The sequence below is a fragment of the Corapipo altera genome, unplaced genomic scaffold, assembly GCF_003945725.1.
Source record: "Corapipo altera isolate COAL_440 unplaced genomic scaffold, ASM394572v1 60935, whole genome shotgun sequence".
Classification (NCBI taxonomy): Eukaryota; Metazoa; Chordata; class Aves; order Passeriformes; family Pipridae; genus Corapipo; species Corapipo altera.
This window is the reverse complement of record NW_020885003.1, coordinates 74,325-100,892: the sequence shown is the minus strand read 5'-3', so window position 1 is coordinate 100,892 and position 26,568 is coordinate 74,325. Positions and strand designations below refer to the sequence as shown.

Below are 26,568 nucleotides of genomic sequence, written 5' to 3'. Positions count from 1 at the left end.
ATCCTTGATAGGACCTCCCCTGGATACAGTCCCTCTTTCCATGGCAGAACTGGATGAGGCAGCATGAGCCTGTTCCCAATGTTCGTCAAGAAGCCAGGAAAACTCTGCCTACTGCCAAATCCCCAAGATGCCAACGTGAGTGGCTGCTCTGCCTGACCCCCATCAGGAACTTCTAAATTTGCAAGAGTCAGCTTAAGTTATCTAAGACATGCTGAATTCCTCTCTTTGCAATGGCAGGTTCAGACAGTGCAGAATTACAGCAAATGTAGTCAAAACAGTGCAGATATAAATTAAAAAAAAAACCACAAAAACAGTCAAAGACAATAAAAGAACCATGGGCTCCCCCATCCATCTACTGCTGGGAAATGACCTTCTGCCTTCAGTCACTGCCAGTACTTCTCTTGCTGACAAACTTCACACCTTTCCTCTTGAGAAATCTGGTCTAGTGGAAGGTGTTCCCACCCATGGCAGGGGGTTGGGACAAGATGATCTTTAAGTCCCTTCCAACCAAAGCCACTCTATGGTTCTATATTTCTAATAAGCTACAAAAATATCTCCTGTGCAATGCCCAAAGATTCTAATGCACATAGGTAAATAATTACATGAGAGACTAGATAAAATTTTTTATTTTGTATCAAAATTTTATATGTTCATTCTAAAAATATGTAATTTAGTCAGGGTATTTTATAAGAAAAACATACAGGAGTTTCAGCATACCTGATAAAATAGTCGTTCCTCTTTCTAACAGGTTTGTTTGGTTTTTTTCAAATCAAATGCACCATGGCCTAAGGACGATAGCAAAGGTTTTCTAACTATCATGTGGAATATATTATTAGCGCAGAAGGCAGACTTTGTTGGTCTCTATAAAGCTTAGTTCAGTTTGGGACAAGCACACACACACATATCGGTACAGCAACAATTATACGGTGTAATCCATTATTTAAAAAACTGTCTTCTAAAAGTGGATTTTGAGAGTTAGCTCTAATGAAGGACTCAAGAGTCACACCTCCACTTAAACTTAAGCCTGAATATATAATCTCTAATGCTGCAAGGGCTGCCTAAGGGCACCCAAATTCACCACTGACATTCTCTGATTCCAATGCTGCCAGTGCCAGGGGAAGTTTGGGAGATGCTGGAACCAATGGAGGCAGGCATTCCTCAGATATTTTACTTTTTCAAAACCATTTTCTTAAATAACTTTTTTTTAGTTGGTTTCTGATTTTTACTTTGTATCATAGTATAAGTGTGGGGGTTTAAATCATAGCAATTTTTACTTTATACCATACAAAGTTATTAATAAATACCAAATCCATTACTGCTCTAATTCCCAACTATCCATGATGGATATGGTCCTAAAGCCTCTATTACATACAGCCACCAACAGCAACTCACAAAGCATCATGATGTATTTTCAGTCATGCTTCTGAATGCTAAAGTATCAAGTTTAAAAATATCTTTAGGATAAATACATTTCTACAGAAAATCATCCTCGAGAATGAAAATAAGAATTTATAGTAAGAATTCTTCTAAGAATTAAAATTTATCAGATGGTCTATGTCTGCAAGTACAGCACATCTGCACGTGACACAAGGCAGCATTATGGGGACACTGAGTAAAATGGAAAGCTGTTTTAATGTCTGAATAGTAGTATGCATCAATCTGTGAATAAATAATAAATATTTTTACACTACATGACTTCTCTGTATAAAACCTGTGGCTACCACTGGCTAAAATGCATAATAGCAAAATATTTATCTGGGTTGGATATGTAGTGTTTGTATTTCCATTAAGCCTATTTTTAAACGCCTATAAAACATATACAGACACTTAAAACCAGTATTTTCTTACTGTTATCCATACACAAATCATTGGCAACAGACTAACTTCTAGCAAAACACCTGGGAAAGCTTTCAAAGTGTTAAAAGTTCAGGACTACATGCAACTCAGACAAGCATTCACAGAGCTGATACAGCTTTTGTATCAGTCCTGCACAGGAAATCAGTAGGAGGCAATATAGTCCCCATTTTTAATAACTGAGCTGGCTGCTGGTAGAAGCAAGTGCTATCAGGTGTCCAGGCAAGCTGGAGTTCTGCTGTATGCCCATTGTTGTCCGTGGCTTTAAGCGTCAAAAAACTTACAGTTTTATTCGTATCACACATAACCCTAACTTACGCTTTTTTATAGCTATATAATGACAAAAATTATCTTTACTACATTTAAGTTCCATACATGTACCTTTCCCACTCAGTTTTCTTTAGTGATCTTGAAAAGGCAGTGTAGTTCTTTATCTTTCAGACTCCTTATATGCAAGGCATAGATAAGCATATCTCAACTTTTTAAGAATTTTAGGATCTTCAGATGTAAAGCTTTTAAAAAAAAATAAAAACTATCATTCTTGCATAAAAGTAACCTCAGAATTTTGAGCCTGCAGCAGCCAGCTGAGTTACAAGCTCTTTTTTATTTTTTTGTGTGTATACAAAAATAACAAAGGAAGTACCCTCTAAAGCTCTGCAAAGTATCACCAGAAAAAAAAAAATCTCTATGACTCTAGCATGGAATTTTAAAAGAACAATTCACTTATAAAACTGTATTGAAATATAAAAAAAAAATTCTTACAGCTAAAGTCAAAAAAAAAGGTTCAGCTCCATCAATTTGCTTTTCCCCCTTCTTCTCACAGGTGCAGTTTCCAGGTACATTTGATGTGGTGTGCTGTGAATACTGAGGAAACACTAAGGAGTTTTTTCAGTGTATTTCCTTTATCTTTCTAGGCTCAGACTACATACCAAAATGAAAAACCAAAATTGAAAGTACAAGCATGATAACAAAGCATATAGTTCCTGGATAAGATTTTGTAATAGAAAAGCCACTGTGCTCAGGTAGGTACCCATGTAAAGGCTGGGTTCATTTTGGCATTAGTACTATGTATACCATAAGTTAGTAGCATGACATAATCTTGGTTAAGAAAGCAATATTAGCATCTGCAAGGGTCATCCCAGTCATAATATTCAGGATTTCTCTGTTACATCAAAGAATCCACAGCCAGGTTTGTTTCCAACGGTGTAGCTTTTGAGCACATGAAGATAAGAACTGAGTCTTCAATGGGGAGGGTCAAGCTCAAAGTCCCACCACAGAAGCTGACACCCCTTGCCCATCTGGTGTATCCACAAGGGTTATCTCCTCCAAGACCAGCACACCTGACATTTGTGCTGTCAGCTGTTGTGGGGACCTATGATTACAAGACCCACTTCTCCCAAAAAAGAGACCTCTACCAGTGAGTTTTCTCCCAAAAAGGCTGTTGACCCATATCCCTTTCTTCCCAGTCCATCATACCGTATGGGTACGCTCTGAGCAGATGTAGTTCTTGGTTTTATTCCTCATGGGGAAAAAAATATAACATGACCACACTAACAAAGGTGTTTACAGATAGTTAAAACAGGCTTTCTTCTCCTATTTACTGGTAGGAAAAATTATTTCAATTTTTAGACATTTGGGAGGCACTAGAGAATACAGTGATGTATACGCATTTCTCTGGGACTAAAGTATCTACTCACAGGATTGTAAAAGAACTACAGACTTACCTTGAAATAGACAACTAATAGTAACTAAAATGCTTATTAAGCCTATCCTTTATCTTGCAAACCAACAAATGCTGCAATAAATTTTTGCATTCTGTAATGTATAAGGAATTTACGATTTGGCTTCTCAGCTTCCCTGCGCTGCTACTGTGCTATTATAAACAGATTTACAAAACCAGTCTTTTTTCAACAGATTCGAGTTTAGCAGCCATAAATAACCATGAAAATCAGTAAAATAAACAATAAAGAAATTAGAAGGTGGAACAGATGACGCTGTCCCATACTACATTTAATCCCCACAGATAGGAAGTCTTTGTGCTTGAAATAAATCTTCAAGATACATTTCTCAATGATTTAAGAAAAAAATTAGAATGATTTATCAGCAAAACAAAGAATGTCTGTCAGTGCATTACAGCATGGCATGGAGCGTTCCAGAGGAGGTCAGCATCTGTTTTCACTCTTGACATGATTTTTATATTCTGTATAATCCCCAATCTGAGATTTCGCAGTCAAGATGCACTTTGCATGTGCTCAGTCTCCTTACATTACTATGCAGTGGCACTTCTGAGAGTGGATATAGTTCCTGTAATCAGCAAGCTGCTTCAGGTACAAATTGGAAGGCCATCGGTGCATCTCTACGAAATTGCGCTCCTCCACTAGACAAAGCAATAGAGGAATTAAATGTAATATGCAGACATACAGCACAAGTTCACAGGTTGCAAAGAGTCTTTTAAAATAGCTTAAAAAAATCAAGGATATAAATACAACAAGAGAAATAAAGATAAGCACTGCCCATTTTGCACGAGCTCTGCTATAGCCCAGACATACAAGTTACCACATGATGTTTCCTTGCTATTAGTTAGCAATTAACAAGTTAGCTTATTTTTTTAAAATTAGGATAATACTCATTAAAGAGAGCAGAGAGGTATTCCTAAAGATGAACATTCTTTATACCTAGAGGATAACCATGAGTGGTAGGCAATTGCAAGGACTTTTCAATGCTGCAACACTATAAAGCAGGGTGTGTTAGCTCCTCTGCCAACAGCTGGTCCTAAGATCAGTACAAAAAGCAAGGTGGGAGCACAGTTAAGAATTCAGCAAGATTTTAATCTCTTATTGCATGTGGGTTTTGTCACTGACAAAATCAGGTAAAAGAATTTTTTAGCCATATTATTTAGATGAATCCCCTTTGCCTTTGCAGGAAGATGCATTTTCATCCCTCTACCCCAGATTTTCCAGAGTCAGCCTCCTGGTCCTTTGAGGGACTCCGATTTTCTAGAGTTACACATCAGGAAGCAAATACACTCTTCTGGAAAATGAATATCAGTTCCCTGAATGGACAATAGTTGTTTGATTGCATGAGCTCTGCTGAAGAGTACTGTAAAAATCGTATCTTTTTCAAGGAAAACTATAACACTTAAAGAGGATGTACTAAAATGACCCATTACTTTGATTCAAATGTACAAACTAAACAAAATTTTATAGACAATGTGAAGAGGTTGGCATACAATGTCCAAAATGTTCCAGTCAATTCAGTTATGGATGGAAACCTGGCCATCAGAATAGGAACCAAGAGACAAGGTGATGCAGTGCTGGCTCTGTCACTTGCTGGTCCCACAGCAGGGTGGTGAACCATCCCACTGGAGTAGACTGTATAGCCTAAGGAAACCCTGATCATCATCTCATGCAAGTGGTATTGTCCAGAACATCACCTCTGATCTAACTAGAACAGTAAAACATTTATTGTTTAAGAACTAACAGATAAATTACCTGAAAGTTCTTGAAATTCAGGTTTTTGGCTGAAGATGAGGTAGTTAGTGGCAATAAAATGAAGAAGCCATGTTGAAAGGCAATCAGAATTGTGAAACTGTGAGAAGAAAGGAAACACAAAGAACATGTAATGCTAGCGTGTCTAAAACACAACCACATCTCACATGTCAAAGTATTTCAGATTTTCTCTGTCAATATAGCAATTTACTAAATAAAGTTTTGACTGTGGGAGATACCAAACAAAAAAACATTGATGGAAATACGTAACCAGGTGGAAACCAGAGAACAAACAGGAACAGATATTATTAAGATCTTAAAAATCTTAGCAATTAACTAATTAGAGTCAACATAAATATTCCTGTTTGATACATACAACACATACCTTAGCTTTTTTGAGCAAGCTAACAATACTGAGACTGGTGGATGCCAGTTCCCTGCTAGGCATGCTCTGGAGTTGAGTGATAATATAAAGCTCACAAATATGCTGAAGTCTCATTACTTGGTACATCTCTGCACAGATCAACAGAGACATAGCTTGGAGAATACTGGCTGAAAAACATCAAAACATACACTTACATGTATTTTACCTTTCTGACAAGTTGATCAAAGCTACTTTTCGCCAAGTCATCCTTTAAATACATAGCAACAAAGAGAAAATCAAACTGCTGTGATCACCTTGTTTTATTTTTCAGTATTACAATTTTAAGTTTGCTGTATCACCTTCTTTTTTCAGGTAAGCTATTTCATTAAGGAGAAAAGAGTGTTTAGAACTTTTTAGCAGGGAGGTGTAAAAAATTCCTGTCAATATCCTATATCTTGAAGATGCTGAGTCAAGTGCTGCTGATCTACTTAATTTATGATTAAAAAGGATTTAGTTTTCCAATTTCTCTTTCATAAAAGTACTTCTATGACACTTTTACAAGAAAATATAGTAAAAAGGCCAAAGACAAAACACAACAACCATTTTTTTTAATATATAATGGTGATTGCATATTTGAACTGATGGACAAGGAAATGGTAGGCTGAGTGAAAAGAGAAACCTATAGAAAACCTAAGAATAAAGTAGAATTATTTCCAAAGAAAAAAAAGGCAAAAATACACGTCACAGTGTTATTAATTCATTCATTATATTAAGGGAAAATCAGCTGGTTTAAAACAATATTTCATACTTAGTATGTAGATTTTCTTCTCATAAAAGAAGACATAGGTTAAGACATAAAGAATATTTTAGCTCATTTTTACTTGCCAAATGCTCCAGTTGACATACTTTTTTCCCCTGGTTTTACATACAAATGAGATATCCATGTGTATAAATAAGTTATTCTTGCAATTTAACCTTGTTTATATGAAAGTTAACTATATGCATGTTAAAAAAATTACAATTTTGAAATAAAACACAGAAAGAGGACTAGAAAGCAGTATTATTGTGATGTAGAAAGAAAATTCCAAATACTGTAAAGGATTAAGAATGAAACTTCACTTATTTTTGAGTCATGTAAGTACAAATCAAACATATAATTTTATTAGTACCATTTGTTCTCCCTACAGCTGATTTTACTTAAATAAGACTGATTTGTTTATTCCTCAATATGAACAAGTTCTCTTTCTTGAGACATTGCACATTAAAATACTGGCATTTTTCACTGGAAGAAATGCTGCTACATTACTCTCTATCAATGCCCCACTGTGGAAAAATGAGTCTCAGGTATATATGTATTTTAAAATTTTCTTACCTGGGCAGCAGGAGTCGGTATAAAGATACTCTAGAAAGGAGAGGAAAGTGTCTTTGGAAACCCCATACACTGGAACTAGGACACTATTTGCCTCTAGATAATTACCATTAAACATAGCTGCCATAACCTCACAGCGAGCCACCAGAACTGCCCTGTGGGCTGGTACAGTTGCACCTGCAAGATGCAAGATAAAAATATACTGTGATTTTATATATACATATATTTATTTTTATGCTTTCTTAGAAGGTCTTCACTTCACTTCACATGATTAAAGTGTTTGAAGTTAACAGTAACTAATAACACACTCACTTCACACTGGCCAAAATGACCACATCTGCCTAGCAGCCAGCAGCAAACAAAATGGAATGCCAAATTTATTATGACAGCCTGCTTCCAACACTAGATGCTACAAATAGGGCAAAATTTTATCTGCCAGAAATGGGGTTTCAACCACTAAAAACTCTGACACCACTGTACTTCAGATGTCCTGTGCTTGTGCAGGTGGCAGCATGAGTTAGAAAAAATAAAATAAAATAAAAAATAAAATAATAAAATAAAAACAAAGTAAAAAAATTATTAAACAATAATGAAATAGACTAAACCAAAAGAGACAAAATAGAATAAATCAGTTCACAGTAACTGAATCTCCAGTCCATTGCGCAAATACGCAATGCTATGAATTGTTATGCAAATGATTACTGGTTGGATTTGATGATTGTAGGGGACTTCTTCAACCTAAATGATTCTATGATTTTATGAGTAATTTGTGTTTACCGGTACCCCCCTCGGTAAGGAACGTGTGCACCAGAAGAACCACACGAAGCAGAGAAAGGCAAATTATTCCAGATAAAATTCCACTAAGTCCAGTAAGTAAGTAGAAATTTAACTGGAATAAGTATTTTGCCTAAGTAAATTTCCAGACGGTTGTCTTAGGAAAAAAAAAGGCTGATGAATTTTTCCAGAAATTTATTCATTTTGTATTATTTGCAAGTGAATTCTTTGCTGTACTACAACATTTAGAAAACCTAGTGAGGCCAAGAGCCCTGTGTGGTAGAGGCCTTATAGGCTCTTAATGAAAGTGCTGCCAGCCCTGACACTCAGAATGCTGCAGAGTCCAGCTGAACTGAGCAGTCCTGTCTGTGTTCAAGGAAGTGCCAAGCAAGTGCCAGGACAGCAACTAAAATGAAAATGAGCTTTTACAGTTCAGTGGAAATGTTTTAACACAAATTATAATAAACAGATTAACTGACATGCAAGATGAATATACTGGAAATACTTACAAAGAAGTTTTGTCTTCATTTTCTCTTTAACCACAACACTGGCACCAATCTAATTCTTTGAAGTCATCTGGCAGTTTTTAAATTTTTTGTTCTATTTCTTTTCCCCTGTGCTTCTACTTCCAAAAAGTCTAAGCTGCATACAAAATATATATATTTCCATATGGAGAGAACACTTGTTTGCAGTCATAACACAAGTAATATATATGTTGCTGCTGTGATGTAGAATACATGCAGTTCTATATGTGCATGTAAATGGACATCTATCTACTAATTAGGAGGTTCAGTAATGTTATGTGTCTTAACACAAACGTAATGGGCTCCCATCTTCCATTGCTCCCAAGTACTTTTGTAAGCTAGAAAGAAAGCTTAAAGCAATGATCAGTATCCAAGGAATTAGTTGGTAACTTACAAATTTATTTGTCTGATCAAGACTAAAGCCTTCCATTTCTTAGTAGTTATTTAGTTTTAATACAGTTATTGTAGTTGATGAATTAGAGAAAAAGGTTTAGAAGATGTATCAAGTCCTAGGAAAAACATTTCACATTTTACTAGTGGATACACATGCTTTTTTAAATTACTTGCCAACACATTCATTTGGATTTTTTTCTGTAAAATATATAGAGTTGTCCTGATTTCATCAACTTCACACAAAGTCTCTTTCAGGAGCGGGACACTGAGGTGAATTGTTCATGTCATTGCACTCAACATCAGTACTGTCCTCATTTTCAAAGATATTTTTGTGGGTTTTTTTTCTGCATATTAAACAGAACACCTAGAAAGACTCTACTTTTCCTTGTGTGCTTATGCTTGAAGAATTAATGCTTCATGAATGAAGTATTTAGATATAAAGCTGAAAGTAATTAAATAACTCTCTAATTCTAAAAGACCATTTCTGCATGAAGGGCAGGTATAGACAAATTGAGAAAGTCATTAAGCATTTAAAACCCATCTCATTCTTATTATCACAAAAGCATGCAACACATTTCTCCCGCTGTATCTTTCATTTTAAGGATGAACACAATTTCCAGAAATGACACTGCAGCATGTTGGGCAGTAAAATGTGGTGGCTGTTGATGGCACCAGATCTACAGGTCATCAAATTCCAGCACGTATGTGCATTGCTGGATTGCCCATGCTGGTAAAACCTGAGGAAGCAAGTCCCTGTCGGCTTCTGGAGGGACATGAAAGGCACATCCATAGCCAGCAGCAGCCTGAGAATGGAGAGAGGGAAGGTGGAGTTAACAACCACCATCTCTGGTCTTTTCACTGAGGACACTGAGCAAAGATGTGGAGACCATGACTGTCCAAAGTGTGATGCAGGGCAGAGCCCTTGAATATGTTCCAGTCCTTGTGCAGGTGGGAACAGGAGCGGGATAAATATAAATATAAAAGAAAATAAAGTAAAATAAAATAAAATAAAGTAAAACAAAATGAAATAGAATGAACCAAAGTAGAATATAATGAAGTATAATAAAACAAAACAATATAATATAAAACAAAGTAAAACAAGATGAAAAAAAACAAACCAAAACAGAATAAACCAAAATATAATAGAATATAATAAGAATAAACCAAAATATAATAGAATGTAATAGAATAGAACAAAATCAAATTAAGTCACTCATGCTGTTGTGCAATCCCTGGTTTAGCCTTGATGCCTTGGTGCTGTGGCACTGCTATTCTCACAGCACATCCCTCATTTTATTAAGCTTCCCTGGGGTGCGTGTCAATCAGGGAGGCACAAAGTCTACCGTGACAGACAAAGGCCATTCGTACAGGTGTAGCCCAGACAAACCATGCTGATAATGGACACTGCTGTAGGGCATCCACAGGGACAAGCTTTCTCTGCTTTCCACAGTGATAGCCAATTTCTTTAGTTGTGATGCCACAGAACACGGTGGTCTCCATGTGCCACACTCCTGCAGAGGGGATAAAGGCTGGAGTCACAGTGGTGCCCATGCCAAGGCGAACAGAGGTGCCTTACCTTGTATTTTGAAGATGACATCAGCTAGGACAGGTGTGTTAAAGAACAACTTGAGGGAAGTATTATACAACTGTTTTATCTGGTGAGACCTGCAGACCTTTACAGAGTTCTGCTGAAAAATAAATTGGAAGTAAAGCACTGTCATGTGTAGTTGCACACAGAATTAAAGACTACAGGACATCATTTATATGGGGAAAGTAAATAACAGCCTCTCTCACATGCATTCCTCTGCAATCACCTATATCATCTATTTCCCTATTCCCTACAGTGCAGCAGCTCCAAGGGGGCTCTGTCTCCCATAGTCACACTCCAGCTCTCACCTTGTCCTCTGATCTGTGACAAACTCCTTCGTCCAGTGCCACCAGGCAGGCTTGGGTACATCAGAGTTTCCTGGACTCCGCACTTTTTCACACACTCCCTGTTGAGTCCCAACACTGCAGTTACACAAGGTTTAAGGACTCGGGGGGGAGAAGGGTGGGACACACATACACATGTCCACCCCCAGCACAATGCTGTGCACAGATACGAGGCAGCTAAAGTTGTGTGTTTCTCGATATTGCCGTGGTACTGCCTCCAGAGAGGCAGGATAAGCTCACAGGCTGGGAACACAGTGTTCTCTTACAATAATCTGGGCACACCAGTGTTGAGACTCTCCAAAACTCAGCATACTCCCAGTTAGTTTTCAGTTTTGGTTTTCTTACCTTAAAAATGGAATCTAAAAGTGCCGAAAGGAACAGCACCAAAATCACATTGCTAGACTGTGATACGTGGAATTCAGATGAGGTTGAATTTACAGGTAAAATATTAAATTTATTATTTTTTTAAATTTTAAAATTACAATTCATTCTTTTGGCCTTCAAAGAAAAATGTTTTAATGTGAAATAAAAGTAGTCTGAAGGCATTAAAAAAACCAAAAGAAACAAAACCAGCTCAGGCTTATTATATTGAAAGTTTTCAGTCCTTTCCAAGTCCAAACCTATGTACGTTTTAGTTGCAAACACTTAGGACTGGCAAGCCTCCAGCTGAGCAATCAGAAGCTAAAAACAGCTCAGTAACTTTATTTTGTGTTATCTCAAGAGAGTCTGAGATGGGTTCCAACTTAGACAGATGGAAATACTTGGCGCCAATTCTATATTATCAGGGAATATATAAGATCCACCAGCAAATGACTGTTAAAACTAGCTCTATATTGTAACTTTTTCTTAACTTAATAATGTGACATAAATTACATTTTACTGTGAAGTCATCTACTGAATTAAAGATACCGAGATATAGACAGCTTTCCACATCACAGCACTTGTAAGAGAAACCACCCCTCCGGATCTACTGCAGAAGCCCAACTTTTGGCATATGTTCAGGAAAGCAAAGCTTTCCTGGGCAGCCTCTATTACATGGGAATTAGCAACACATAATCATATTGTCAGACAACGTGCAAAGCTGTGAATACGAGTAATCCCTTTAGAATACCCACTTGTGTGATTTTTACTGATTACATTAATTCTCCACATTGCATCAGCATCTCCATGTTTCTGTGCTGTATGTGCCTGCCTATCCACTGATGACACAGTACATCACTTTAAAACAAAGACTGACAAGAAAACCTTGTCTACAAGGTAATTTTGAAGACTTAAGTAACTAACAGTGACCCCAAGGCAAGTTAGATGTACCTTCCCTGGAGTTTTCAGGATGCATTTAACTTTCTCAAGCACTTGTTCAGTTTTTTCTGGATCCTTCAACTTCTTTTTTATATCCTCTTCTAATCGTTCCCACTGGAAAGCACCTGTAACAAGACCAGGAAGAGATGGGTCATAAATCAACAAGGCACAAGTCTCAGCAGGCAAAGATGATATCAGCATCAAACAGATCCTGCAGCAGAAACCTTACTTTGTTGCACATAACTCAGCCAAATCTTGGTGTTTATGAAGGGCAAGATGCACTTCTTGCACAATAAAACTTCCATAGTACTTTTACAGAGTGCAGTCAAGTACCAACAGACTAGAGCATCTCGCTTTCAAACTCAATTTCTGAATTCCTCCCAGCTCAGTCACTACATATTGCAGGTAGAGATTCAGAAAAAAAAATCCTCAGTGTTTGAATATTTGGGGAAGTTCTTTAGCTCCCATCTACACCATAGGGGTGGTAAGTGCTTAAACCTCATGGGCATCATGTCATAGTCCTGAAAAGCTGAAAACTCATGATGTTATTTATCTCTTCTCAGCCTGTGCCTCAAGTGTCTTCAAAAGATCTCATCACCTCTCAGAGGCACCAATGACTTTTGGCAATGTCTCTCAGGATGGAGCTGTGACCTCAAGCAGAGCTTTGCCTGCAACTATGCAGTTTCACCCCCCCTTGGTTGACATAAAGGAAGGTAAAAGACAGAAGTTGTACATGATAACAGATGAAGATGTTTACAAAGATGTTTAGCCTGGAAAAACAGAGGCTCAGTGGGGACCTTATTGCTCTCTACAATCCCCTGACAGTCTCTTCTCACAGGTAACAAGTGACAGGACAAGAAGAAATGGCCTCAAGTTGTGCCAGGGGAGGTTTAGATTGGGGATTGGGAAAATTTCTTCACCTAAGGGGTTGTCAAGCACTGGAACAGGCTGCCCAGAGCAGTGGTGCAGTCATCAGCCCTGGAGGGACTTAAAAGATGTGTAGATGTGGCATTTGGGGACGTGGTTTAGTGGTGGCTTCGCAGTGCTGGGTTAGATGATCTTAGAGATCTTTTCCAACCCAAACTGTTCTATGATTCTATGATTCTGAGATACTGCACTTATCCATCACCTGCTGAAATTCCAGTTTTAATCCCCTATTCATGTCTCCCACAAATAAGAACAAAAAAATTCCATTCACACCGAAAAACTTCTGTATCTGTTCTTTATGTTTGGCACTGTTTTGAAAAGAACTTCAATGTACAATCTCTAACTGAAAGCTGAGATTCTTTCTTGTGCCTTTATAAGCCAGTTCTCATGTCTCAGCTGCTAAGGCAGAAATACTTTTCATATGTCAGGCAGATATCAGTATGCAGATATTGACTGAAATTCTTTAGTGTTGCAGCTCTAACATTATAATTATTTGTGGCTTTTTTTAAAGTATTACAGTTAAAATCAGAATACATCATTAAAAGGTCTACTAATTCTTTCAGCAAATATAAAAAATATATTCTTATGTACTGACAGGTTGAAAAATACTTTACAAAGAATAAACAGATATTTACTACTTGCACTGAAAAAAAAAAAGGACAACAAAACAAACTTTCAGCTGAAAGTTCCTAAGCAACACCTGAAAAGGTAGAAAAATATCAGTGCCATTTTCAGTGCCATTTTAACAGACAGCTTACATTAGGTAGGTGAGGTCACTGTCTGTACTAAACTGGTAGCAAAACTCATGCAACATTACAGTTCCCTATGCTTCAACCAGTTACCACCATTTTCTCCTCAGCAGCACCGTACTCAGCAGAAAAATTACTTAACTTTTCTTAAGTGACCCTGTACTTTAATCCCTGGGTTTAGAATATGCAATCATTCAAAATATTTTAAAAGCCTGGGATCTGAAACTGTCCCAAACTCTAGATTTTTTTTGGCAAAGCTTTTTAATATTACTGATTTAGTTTATGGACTAATTTAACTTAGGTTCAGTAGATCTAGAATGACAACTAATGTAATTTTTATTAAATCTAGGTAATGTGCTTTTTTCATATAGACATTGTTCATACACGGGGTAGAAACATGGTGAAACATCATCTTGCAACAGCGAAGATGTGTTCCTCGGGGTGGTGCACATACTCCTTCATGAGACAACAGCCGCACAGGAAATGAGCAGCCTGACCTGAATAAATGAAGAGGAGGATGTCAGGGAGACAAGAGCAGAAGACAGAGTCCTTCACCACCACTCTGATGGGCAGGATGCAGGGTGGGGCTCCATAGGGGGACAGGGGGGAGGCAGCTCCCGCCTCCACAGCAAAGAGACTCTGCGCCATCTGCACGATGGAGGTGTCAGGGATGTCGGCAGGGCTCTTCACCCCGAAGAGCAGCATGAAGAGGGGGCTGACGGAGCAGAGGATGACCTTGTGGGCCTCTGCCACTGTGCTGAGGTCCTCAGGGTAGAAGGCCACGTCAGCGCACTGGCAGCCACAGAGCAGGTTGTGCAGGTCTGTGTTGTAGTGAGAGGCTTCACCCTTCAGGATTGGCATTTTTTCTGTGAAAGACAACAAGTCAGGCTGTAAAATTGAAGCAAGTGTTAACCACAGGACAACTGACCTGGTCAAATGAAGGACAATTTCTGAAAGGAGCATTCAGTAAGAAAATTTCTTATATGCCATTTGAATGTCTTCAATAAAATACTCTAAAAATAGAAATACTTGCTATAGTAAACTAAAAAAACTAAGAAATATTTCGTTTAATAGGAAGTGTCCATCCTTTCATGAACCCTCTTCAGGCAGTTAGATTGTAAAGAAATCTTGACTGCATATCCCAAACCTAAGTGGTCTGAGCAAATTTCTAGCACGTGTAAGAAGAGACAACAACAAATTTTGTCAGTAATTATTTCACTGAATAAATGCATCAGATACTCATAAATCACATGCAGAGGCCAAACATCTCTCCCTTGCTTTATCTGCAGGAAATAAAAACATTAGTTGATGATACTGTAGAATAATAATTAATGATCTAATAAATTCTTTTGTAATTTGTCTGTAAAGCTTCCATATAAAGCTTGTACTAATTCATTTTTTCATAATTTCATCAAGTTGACCAGAAAATCAGTCCTATTAGTTTTACCTAAAATTAACTAGAAGTCCATTGCAATGTTGTATATTGCCATACAATTCTCCCCAAATTAAATAAACCATCACTAGAAGATGATGCAACTAGAGCAACATAACCAGAATAGCTGACAGAACAGCTCACAGTAACAATTACAAACGTCAACTGCGCAAAGAGCGTGACACATATAATGAACGATAACAGATATCAGACATCAGTGAGCACCTGGCTGTTCAAGCTGAGGTGGCTGGACTCGATGGCACTTCTGAATCTTTTTCCTCTTCTTCATTTTTTCAGATGACTTCTGATTCAAACTTTGGATCATAAAATATTCCAACTAGAACAATAAATATATATATATTTTTAAAAAATCCTAGTTATTTAAGAAGAACCTAGACATCAAACTAAGAAGTATAAGCAGGTACTGTATGCAGGACTGAAGATACTGACAATATGACCAGCCATCCAGCAAAGTCCCAACACTCCTTTACCAGAAGCTACCATATTTAGGTGGAATTAGCATTATTTAAAAGACTATTTATTCAAATGACGGTGGTTAATTCTTGTATATTTGATCTTCCTAGAAATGACAGACCCAAAGATACTCAATTTACCAAGCCCTGTAGATGCTAATTGTATCTTGTTGAGTGAAAGTGGCAAACTTATTTCACTGTGACATATCTGTTTCCTAAACCTTCCTAGTTAAAACTGCAACCTTGATACTGCAAATTCAGCCAGAAAGATAGAATCCTAGAATGGTTTGGCTTGGAAGGGACCTTAAAGACCACCCAGTTCCAATCCCCTTGCCATAGGAAAGGACACCTTCCACTAGAACAGGTTGCTTCAAGTCCCATCCAATCTGGCCTTGGACACTTCCTGGGCAGCGGGGGGCATCCACAGAATCCCTGATTAACCTGTTCTAGTGCCTCACCACCCTTGCAGTGAAGAATTTCTTCCTAATATCTAACCTAAACTTCACATCTGTGGGAACTTGGTGGAAGGGCTTGCCCTGTGCCTCCACTTGCTCTCCAAAGCCCTGACGTGAGTTGTACACCTCCCACCTGTGCCATGCTGCTTCCAACCCAGTGGATTCTCACTCACCACTCCTCCAAAGTACTTCTGTATGTAGAAGTCATTAAGAGTGTGCAGTTCCAGGTAAGTGGCTCCTAGTTCCTTTGCAAGCTGAACTCCCTCAGACGTTGTGACACAGCTCCTCCTGTCTGAAGTACACAGGGGACAGGTGCAAGGCACTCCTGGGGTAAAAAGTGATGGAAAAAAAGGCAATTTTGGTCAAATGATCCAGAATTCTTAGATTCCTAAATAATTGTAAAGATTTAGAAAAGAACCAAGAGGGAAATGGAAACACAGTAATTTTATAGTAAGAAATCTGTAATTGCTGAAACCTTCCCCCAACTTCTTATTAATCAATTCAAAACACCAGCCTCTCTACAAAGCTAAGTATACATTACATTAGTGTTACCTTATTGGTTTTGTTAAGGTGGAAAAGTCCAGCCAGACTTCTAGAAGCCAACTTTGGCTTTAGCTCAGTACCTTTATATGCTGAGGTCTTGTATTAGCCTGGAGGTGTTACCACTCATTAATGTCACACTTAAACTTGAGTACTGTGGCCTGTCCATGCAGGAAGCACACACAGTAATGGAAGGGGAAAACTTCTACTCCAGACCAAACTGTGATGGGTATGTACATACTGTGGAACATGATTCAATTACACATATATTACATACATTTTTTGAAACCAAAATAGGTATTTTTAAGATTATGGCAGTTAACTGTCAAAAATCTTTCAGCCACCCTGGCTCAGCTTCGCTTAATGCCAGTAAGAACCTGCCAGCCATGGATGTGCTTTCAAATGTGCTGTCCACGTTATTGTCTTCTGCCTAGACGTAGGGATAACAGCTAATAAAAAAGCTTTTTTTTTTAATTTGTTTTGGCAGCACCATTTACCACTACAGAGGATTAAGATCTTAATAATTTGTATGAGCAAACTGCTGTGTTCACAAATACCTCCTAGAAACAAAAGAGTTCTGTGTGTGCACAGCAGTTTGCTCTGACAGGTCCCAGAGCAAACCCAGAGATCCAGCCCAATGTCTCCCACGGCCACATTATTTAGGGATGAAAATAGAAAAAAAATAGGTGGAAAAGAAAAAAAAAAGAACCGATAGTAGAGTCGCACAGTGTGGTGCTGTCCTGTGCTTAAATACAAAGTGTAAGAAAAGGCATGGGGAAGACAAACAATTTAGCCTTTAGAATGGCAGATTTGTTACCTCCATATAAATCAGAGCATAAAAACACTTGGTCATAATCAGTGAATTACTAAAGGAAAGAAAATGAATATTTATTGTTATGGAGCTATTTAACCACTCTTTATCAGTCACTGAGCTAAAAGATCTATAAGTAGACTCTGGTAAAACTGCGTATTCTGTCCAAAGAAGATGCACTTCATATAGCTGAATATTTCTATGTACATCATAAAATAAATGTCTATATCTACACCTATCATGTTCCTTACTCAATAAAAGGAGAGATGCTCAGAAACAACTGTTCCAATCAAGTAATAAAGTAAAAGGCAAGTCAGGCTCATGTTTTGCATTTATTGCTTTAGGAAAAGAAAAAATTAAAAATCAGGTCCCATGACTAATTTTAAAAATTAAAAATCAGGTCCCATATACACTGCCAGTGCATATGAAAGTCAATAAAAACACAATGGAAAAACATCTGGAAATACAGAATAAATTTTCTAAGTTTGTTCTATAGGCATCTGTGGTACTCTTTCTGAACTTTAATTATCTGCTGTAGATAGGAGCTACTAATGTCTACCCAAAAGGTGAACATGTTCTCATTGCCCTTACATTGCCCTCATCAGCTGCTGGATCTTTGTAAGTCAACTCTGTCATTACACAGATGTGAGACTGATTTCCACATTGTTTAAACAGCCACAACAACAACAACAACTCTAAGTATTCTGTGTAAAATCAATTTGTGCTGTTCTCACGGCAGACTGGACATTGTGTGAACAGGTAAGCTATACCAGAGCTATACCATATCTACACCATAACTACTCTACCAAAACAGGTCAACTCTGTTGCTGCAGCAGCATGTGACACCTTGCGCTGCCTGAAAGGCTGGTGTGTCCATTCATCTGACGATATCCCAGAGAATTTCAAGCCTTTTCCCACCAGCTCTTCGGTGTTTGCAAACTGGTGGATATAATTTTAATCTCATACACTAGAGATACTTTATACCTGAGAGAAGACCAGCGAGAACTCTTACCTTAGTGTTCATCTCATACATGCAAATATATGTTTCTTAATCCAAAACACTACATTAAATCCCCATGTGTGATGGCTCAACAAGAAGAGTTGTTGCAGAGGCTGCCTTTCATTACTGGGGTTAACTAAGCACAATGTTCTTGCCAATACATCAGTCTACAGAGCCATAATACATGTGCATATTACTGTCATCCTGACAGACTAATTGTTTCTGTTAGCAACTTGGAAAAACAATCAACTTCAACTGAAATTACATTATACCTAACTTCCAAATGAGATTTTAACTGTTGTTATAGGGGGTTGGATACATACCGTTTTTTCTTGCACCAATAGCAGAAATTATTACCGGAACTGAGCAGTGGTTTAATGCTTTTTTTACCATTGGGACATAACTGTCCTTTAGTTCTTGAAATGAAGTCTTGTCATTGACAGAATACTTAATCACAATAATATCAGCTCCTCCAATGAGTCTGCAAGAGGTGTACCAGTCACTGGCAAATATATCCTAAAAAAAAAAACATTGATCAAAATTTTACTGTCTATAAAGAAAAAGGTGAAATATTCAATATTCTTAATGCAAAACTTTACAGAAGTATTTTCGACAGTTTAGTTCTTTTTGAAGACATACAACAAAGAGCAGAATTCATATTTTGTAATTTCCTTGTTAGGAGAACAAGTTGATTATAATAAAAAATAAATGTCTTCTATGGATTCAAAATTCTTCAAGAAGAAGAAAAAACAGGTTTTATCCAGGAATATTCTTTGTAGGAAAAACATTTAGTGGTTTAATCACTTTAAATTTGTTTCATTTAGGAAATAAAAGCAGCTTCAGTGGTGAAGGTTTTCAGCAATTCATACAAAACCATTATTAATCATACCATTTTAGGGGAAGGGTTCCACAGAACTATATTATGTACCTATGAGCTGTTAAATATAAATTTAATAAATTCGGTGGGATTTTTATCTGCTTCACAAGAGATTCTATGTAGCTTTAAAAAGTGTTAATGTCTTCAGAATAAGGACTTCAGTCAAATATGTAAACTTTCTTCTTCAACTTCACCTTCAATTTTTTGTTATTCTGTACTGTAAGACTTACACTCTAAAATTGTTTGATATCCTGTTAATTTACAACCATGCAGTATCCACATGCAATACACAGTTATTACTTGTGTATTTGTCATGGAACCACAATTCCACAATTTCTGCTTTACCTATAGGTAGCTCAGAAATACCAGGGAAACTCATGGCTTTGCATTTAAAATCAATAGAAAACTCCTGACAGAAATCTGGAACAGGTCCAGAGAACTGAAAAACAACTCAAAACCCCTAGAAATACTGGCATGTCTCGAAACAGAGAAACCTCTTTTTGTCCTTCCAATACTTAAAGGGGGCTTACGAGAAAGATGGGGACAAACTTTTTAACAGAGCCTGTTGTGATAGGATAAGCTAGTTTTAAACTAAAAGAGGGTAGATTTCGGTTGGCCATAAGGATGACATAAGGTGAGGGTGGTGAGGCCCCGGCAAAGGTTGCCCAGAGAAGCTGCAGCTGCCCTATCCTTGGAAATGTTCAAGGTCATGTTGGATGAGCCTCTGAGCAACCTGGTCTAGTGAAATGTGTCCCTGCCCAGGGGAGGGTTGGAATGAGATGATCCCTTAAGTCCCTTCCAGCCTAAATTATGCTGTGATTCTGCAGCAGCCCTGAGCAATATGAGGCAAAACTAGAACAACTTAGGATCTTGAGGAAAAAAAATGGAAATTGGTAATGATGAAATAAAGATTACATGAAAAAGAGGAATAGAAGAGCACAAAAGAAGGGATTAAAGAGCAGGACGCAAAGTTTAGGTTGGGGAGGATCCATGTGAATTTTGATGAACAAGTCACAGGAATAAGAGCAGTAATGGGAATCTAATACATAAAAGATTAGTAATATCAACAAGTGATGTGACTTGCATTGTCAATAAAACTATTTCTGATCACTTCAAAAGGGTCATTGTTTGAAATCTCGTGAGGTAGAAATTGCACTCATAGGTGCAATTCTCTTAAGTACAAGAAGTAGCATGACCTTGACGGAAATCAAAGTCAGCAAATATTTGCCTACACTGCCAGTGCACATCATTCCCAATTCAGGTCTTGCCTCTACAAAGCAAATAAGTCAGGAGATAAATTATAATAGGCATGCCATTGATTTCTTTAATAGATATTCTCGTTCCGCAATAAGTAAACCACAATTAACAATTCATCAAGGACAGCTCTTATACGATTAACCACGTTGACAAGAGAGCATTTTAAGTGCACTGTTCTTGGTATTTTTATTTTTGAGACAACTCAGTTAGCGACTATTATAATCCAGGGCTAAGGAAAGTCTCAACTAGCATTTAATAGAATCATTTAGGCTCTGTTAAGAATATAACATTTACACAAAAATGCAACTTTAGCACCTCTAGCAGTAAGACTAGCAGCTATGGTGCTTTGAGACAGCCAGCTAGGTGGGCATTTGCAGAACCTGGTCACACAGGCAGGAAAAGACTGAGAATTTCCAAGGGACAGCTTTAGTACATTTTAGCTAATGAAGACCTCAACAGAGAATCTTCAGGAGGGTTGTATACATTTAACACAACAAAGGATTAACAGAAAAATACAATACAAAGCAAAAATTAGAATATTCAGCTGTTCTGTGTTGGCAGACAGAAAGCATGCCTGTTCCTTTGCAATTTCCTTCTTGTTGTCTGTCTTCAAGTTCAGGCCAGGTTTGCAACCACCCATCTCAACATAAGCAAGGCGTAGAGCACAAATACACAATAACTCTGCCACAACTTTAAGCACGAATAATGAAAGGATGTTTTTGGACCCTTCTCACAGAATTTAACAGGTATTTTTTTACATGTAGTAATATGGTTTTATATCATTTGTAGCTCCCTCTAGTTTACAATGGAGCTAAATCTCATGCTACAAAGCAAAGATTTTGGGAAGATTTCTAAGGTTTTGGTCAATATGAACACAACCATGCCCACGTGAAGAACCAGCTCTGACTCTCCTGCTTAGTATCAGCATAAACCCAGCCCTGACCTACAGCAGAGGGCAGGGCTTCTGTATACCAAAGCACACTGAGCTGTGGCTCCATCCTGACACCAACCCCACCAGCAGGAAAGGACAGGACACCAGGTAATCCCCACACACGGACACACACCGTGCTCTGGCCCAAGCCCTCATCCTGGCTCTCCATGGAGAGCATCATCCAGTAAAACTGTCCTGGAAGACTCTCCATGCCCTACTCAATCAGTGGCACCTCTAATGTAGTTCTTAAAATCACAGAATCATTTACCTTGGAAAAGACCTCTAAGATCATTGAGCACAACCATTAACCCAGCACTGCCAAGCCCACTGCTAAACTATGTCCCTAAGCACCACATCTACATGTCTTTTAAATCCCTCCAGATGACTCCACCACTGCCCTGGGCAGCTTGTTCCAGTGCTTGACAACCCTATAGGTGAAGAAATTTCCCTTATATCCAATCTAAACCTCCCCTGGTTCAATCTGAGGTTGTTTCATCTCATCCTATTGCTTGTTACTTGTCAATGGGAATCTCGACAGAGCACACGGATTTGTGTTTGTCTGCATGTGCTTGCTCATGTATAACAAAACAGTGGCTGAAGAGGTCAATACAACATAGGAAAAAAACCATAAGAGGTTTGTTTCTTTTTTTTTCCTAGTGAAAATAATACTAATAGGAAAAGCAGTTGTGTTCTGGAAAACAAAATAAAAAGAAAATATGGTCATTGCCTCATATGATTCCCTCATTCTTTTTGCACTGAGTCCAACTTTCTATACTTCCAGCTCTGTAGGTATGAGAAAAACTAGCAAAATCCTTACTGGAAACAGCCACGCAGGAGTGCAAATGTACCTTTTTGTTCAACTATTAGGACAAAGAAATCCTATAGAAACGTGATGGAGGCTGTCACAGCTTCTCAAGTGTGTGTGTGGCTGCATGTCGTAGCTGCTTTGTGGAGATCTGTGCAGTGTGCCACAAGCATGTGTGTCTGTTAATCCTATCAAGAAGGATTTTACAAAATTTTATGAAGTTTTGGTAGGAATGGACCCTACTTTCCCGGGGTAAAGGTCAGCCATGGGCACATCAAGAACTGAAAACTGCAGAATGTGTCAACTCAGCATCACAGGACACCCAATTTCTGCTACTGTTGTGCAGTTTCTGTACGCCCTTACACACTAGATTTAACATTCCTTAAGCCCCTCCAGCAACAATGGGTTATTTGCACAAGGCATCACTGAGACAGAGCATCTGAAGACTCCTTCATTATCACTTTTAGAGAACCTTTTGTGCAAAAAATGACAGAGGGAATTTCTTAAGGTGATGAGCAACAGTTCAGATTCAGGAATAACCTTAATTTAAGGCTCCATCCATGAAATCCCTGTAGCAGTTCTTCCCCATCATACTTCCTGCTTTTGGCAAAGTCTGTTTCCCAAGTCAGCCATAGACAAAAGGAAAAAGTAACAGCACAGCTATGGTTATTATAATACGACCTTATTAGTTATACTTCTGTTGGTATTCCTCTCAGGATTTACTTGGAAAAAGCTTCATTCTTGCCTTGCACGACTCCATTCTACGTGTCTCATAATATATTCTTGCCATTAGTAAGTCCCACTTCTCAAGATTTAATGTTGAAAATAAAGCCTTCAGAGGTACTGAAGACAAAATTTTTCTACAAAATCACATGATCCCTCAAGACAACAGTATGTGCTTTGTTAAAAACAATTTATGAACCCCTTTATGGAGTGGAAGTAAAATTCCTCACACAAGTCCCCTTGCAATGCCCACGCTCTTTCTGAAAGCTAGTTGTAAATGTTCCCATGTCCACTTGGCCCAGCCCTCGACCTGAGGCAGCAGCAAGAGCAAATACTCTTTGTAGGGACAAGCAGTGCTTGATCACAACATAGGACTGTTCCCCTGGGATTTCCCCAGGATCCAAGACAACTGCACTGGGAATACTGAAAAGTTCATCCTTCTCTAGGGTCCATTTACAGATGAAGTCTCCATTAACAGAGCCTTCTTCCCAGTGATGCTCTCCATACCACGTACCAGTGCCTTCACCATTTTTTCAAGGTTTCTCTGCAATTTCTGTCAGGTCTGCAGCAGGACAAATTTTATGGGTGTACTCTCCATAACTTCCTAGTCCCCTGAATTTACTAAGCAATCTGCAGCACAGATGGAAGTATTTTCTTCAAAAAGCCCACCCCTGGGCTGACAGACATGTTCAGCAGCAGACTGGAACTCAAGCAAATGAGCACTCAAGCAAACACCCCGTACCACGACCTGCCATAAAAAAGGTTCTCCTCATGCACTGGGGAGCTCTACTCGGTAAACTCACATCCACACTGCTTTTCCAGACTGATGGCTGGGGAGGACAAATAGAGCAGCTGGGCACCCTGGAGTTTCAAGCCTCACAGTTATCAGCATGTTCAGTTGCCAAATTTATGTCTACAACTGGCTTGCCTGGATTATATGGCTTAATTTAGATGACATACATCTTTTAGGTAAAATGAAAAACTTCCTTTGTGTTATGCTCAGATGATAAGAGGTGGAAATAATGCAAGGCCCACCATAACCTCTATGTTTTCATGCAGAATATGTCTTGAGGCGATGTCTGTCAACATTTTTAATTGCCCTGTACTGTTTCCCCAGGCTTCCAGAGGAAGAGCCCTGAAAGAACCACTGTGACGTAGCAAACCTCAAGCATTCAGATTATGGAAAATAGTCCTGTTCTGTAGGACACTGCTTCCTGCATAACTCCTGCAGAGTCCAGTCCGGCTATCTGAGATGTTTTATACTAAGAGAAAAATGCCAATTTGTCCTCAACATTCCTATTAATATATCTCCTGCCTTCTTCAGCTGATAAAGGAAAAAAAGCCAAGGCCTCAGCAATGCAATGACTCAGACAATAACATGCTAGCTTTTGAAGGGCAAAAATTATAATGATCCGAAGTACCTAATTTTGCAGAAGAGCAAATACAAGTAAAACAACATAAAACCACATCAACTGTGTCTCCAACCTAGGTCCTGTCTTTGCCCTGTCCAGCTATCCTTGTTTGCCTTTCCACTTCCCATCCTCCATTCCTCTGAAACAGCCTTTGAAGTCCTACAGCCTTAATTTATATTCAAGAGATTTAACTCGTTGCTGTGCTCCAGTGACTCCAGCAAATTGCATGCGCAGGTCACATGCAGCTTCACAGATTAGAAATAGGATCCTCCAGTCCATCTGAACTGGTGTCTCTAAGCGCAGCCGGCAAAAAGAAAGAGAAAACAGAAAGACAGCTAAACTGGATTGTTTAGTTTCAAGACTGACAGCTTCCGATCACGTATTTCATGAAGCTGTTCACGATCCTGCAGATCCCAAAAAAGATTTCCCTTACAGGACAAAAATCACCCTAAGGATAGAATTATGGAACTGAAACTGATTACTGTTTTAATTTCTAAAAGCTGCTAAGATGAATTTTTTTTTTTTTAAGGCTACTAAGTAGTCATTAAATATACTTTAATTTAGATTATCAGTTTAATTTCTTACACAAGCATTGATCTACTCATTCTCATAACTAAGTTATCTCCCTTACTAACGAAAGGGCTGACGACTTGCAACAGTGCCAAAATCTTTTTTATTTATCATCAGATAAGAGTAATAATGTTAAGATTTGATTATTCTTTGTAAGAGAAGTAAAATTACTCCCCGCATTGTATTTTGCAAGTTATCAAATCTTTTAATCTGTCATTTGTCAGAGCTGGAAAATTACTGCCTTTTGATTTTTACAGGAAAAAAAGTTTTATTTTATTGTTGATAAATATCTGTAAATACACTTCATGATTCCGTGTCACAAAAAAGGCGTTCTTGTTTACTTCTGGATTATCTTTAATAAAATACCCACTAAACAATGTATTTGAAAATACCATCTTCCTGCAGGGCGGGTGGGCAGGGGAAAATTTTCTGCAGCACCTTTGAGATTTTGCAGGATTTGCCTGGTTGCATCTTATACGGTTTTGCTATTTACAATAATTAAAATATTAACAAGTTCCCACAACAATGAAAATTACTTGAAATTAGGATATATTTTCACTTTCCTAAAACAGCTTACAGTGTTAGGTGCAGTCAAAAAAGACTGAGACCAATCTCTTACCCAGATAGGACAGTCGTGTACCACCAGTCTGACATTTCCAAACACGCAGGCTTGATATTCAGTAAAAACTGGGTTTCCAACGTGACTGGCAGACAAGCTGCTGTCGATCTGGGAAATGAGAGCACTTCTCCCGAGATAGCTCCAGATCAGGCTGGGCTGCTGGCTGTCCTCAGAAAAACCATCTCTTTCATTCCCAAAAGCTACAATATTCACTGACCTAAAATAAAAATAATAAAGACAAAGTTGTGTTGATAAAGATGAAGGCCAGGGATAAGGGGAAAGAAAATAAAATCCCCTTAAATCAAAACTAGCATATTAATCCTTTTGAATCCTCTTCCTTCCCTAGATTTTAACACCCTCCTGTAATCAACATCGAAACACATACATGATCTCAAATCCAACAGCAGGGTGAGGCGAGCAAAGCGGAAAAGAAACCTGGAAAGGTTGCTTTTACAAATCCCCAGCGACCTTGGCTTGTTATTTGTCGGTGTCCACGCTCAGCCTCGCTGCGGTAACCTCTGGGACTCCTGCCGCATTCTGCGCACAGCCTGGAGAACGTGGTGTTGGCTGTTCCTGGAGATGGAGTGCAGCTGCAGCAGCAGCAGCAGTCGCAATACCAGCAGTGGCAGCTGCAGCAGCAGCAGCAGGAGCAGGATCAGCAGGCCAGGCAGCGGTGCCTGCGTTGCTCGGCGGCTGCCGGTGAGCGCGAAGCCCCGGGACGGGCGGTCACGGCCATCGCATCCTGACGTCAGTCGGCGGGAGCTCAGCCGGGGGCAGGGCGAGCCGAGGGCAGAGCAGGTGCAGCCAGGGGAGCAGGGGAGGAAAAGGCGCTGAAGCAGCCTGGGGTCCCGCACTGCACGGGGAGGGTGTTTGCAGGACGGGTTTCTGCTGCCCCCCCAGCCCTGGAAAAGGACCAACATTCCCACCCCAGGTTGCTGCCGCTGAACCATTGTGACCATCACAGCCAGAGGAGAGAGCAGCGTGAAGATC

The 26,568-nt window shown here is 38.7% G+C and overlaps 1 protein-coding gene across 4 annotated transcripts; it reads right to left on the bottom strand.

The window, feature by feature from the left end:
* Positions 1-641: 641 nt before the first annotated feature.
* Positions 642-26,312, bottom strand: RHOBTB3 (Rho related BTB domain containing 3). 4 transcript variants are annotated; one of them, XM_027667240.1, is made up of 12 exons: positions 25,964-26,312; positions 25,579-25,795; positions 18,708-18,900; positions 16,207-16,358; positions 15,331-15,442; positions 14,171-14,539; positions 12,010-12,122; positions 10,343-10,454; positions 7,079-7,252; positions 5,728-5,894; positions 5,346-5,442; positions 642-4,231 (listed from the first exon to the last, which is right to left on the bottom strand). In XM_027667240.1, coding segments are annotated over exons 1-12 (1,824 nt in total). In that variant the 5' UTR covers positions 25,966-26,312; the 3' UTR covers positions 642-4,115. The 4 variants fall into 4 exon arrangements, 3 of the variants coding, with proteins under 3 accessions (XP_027523041.1, XP_027523043.1, XP_027523042.1); XM_027667242.1 differs by having other exon boundaries at positions 26,047-26,312; XR_003531594.1 differs by lacking the exons at positions 642-4,231; positions 5,346-5,442; positions 5,728-5,894 and adding an exon at positions 8,359-9,705 and having other exon boundaries at positions 7,140-7,252.
* Positions 26,313-26,568: the final 256 nt, after the last annotated feature.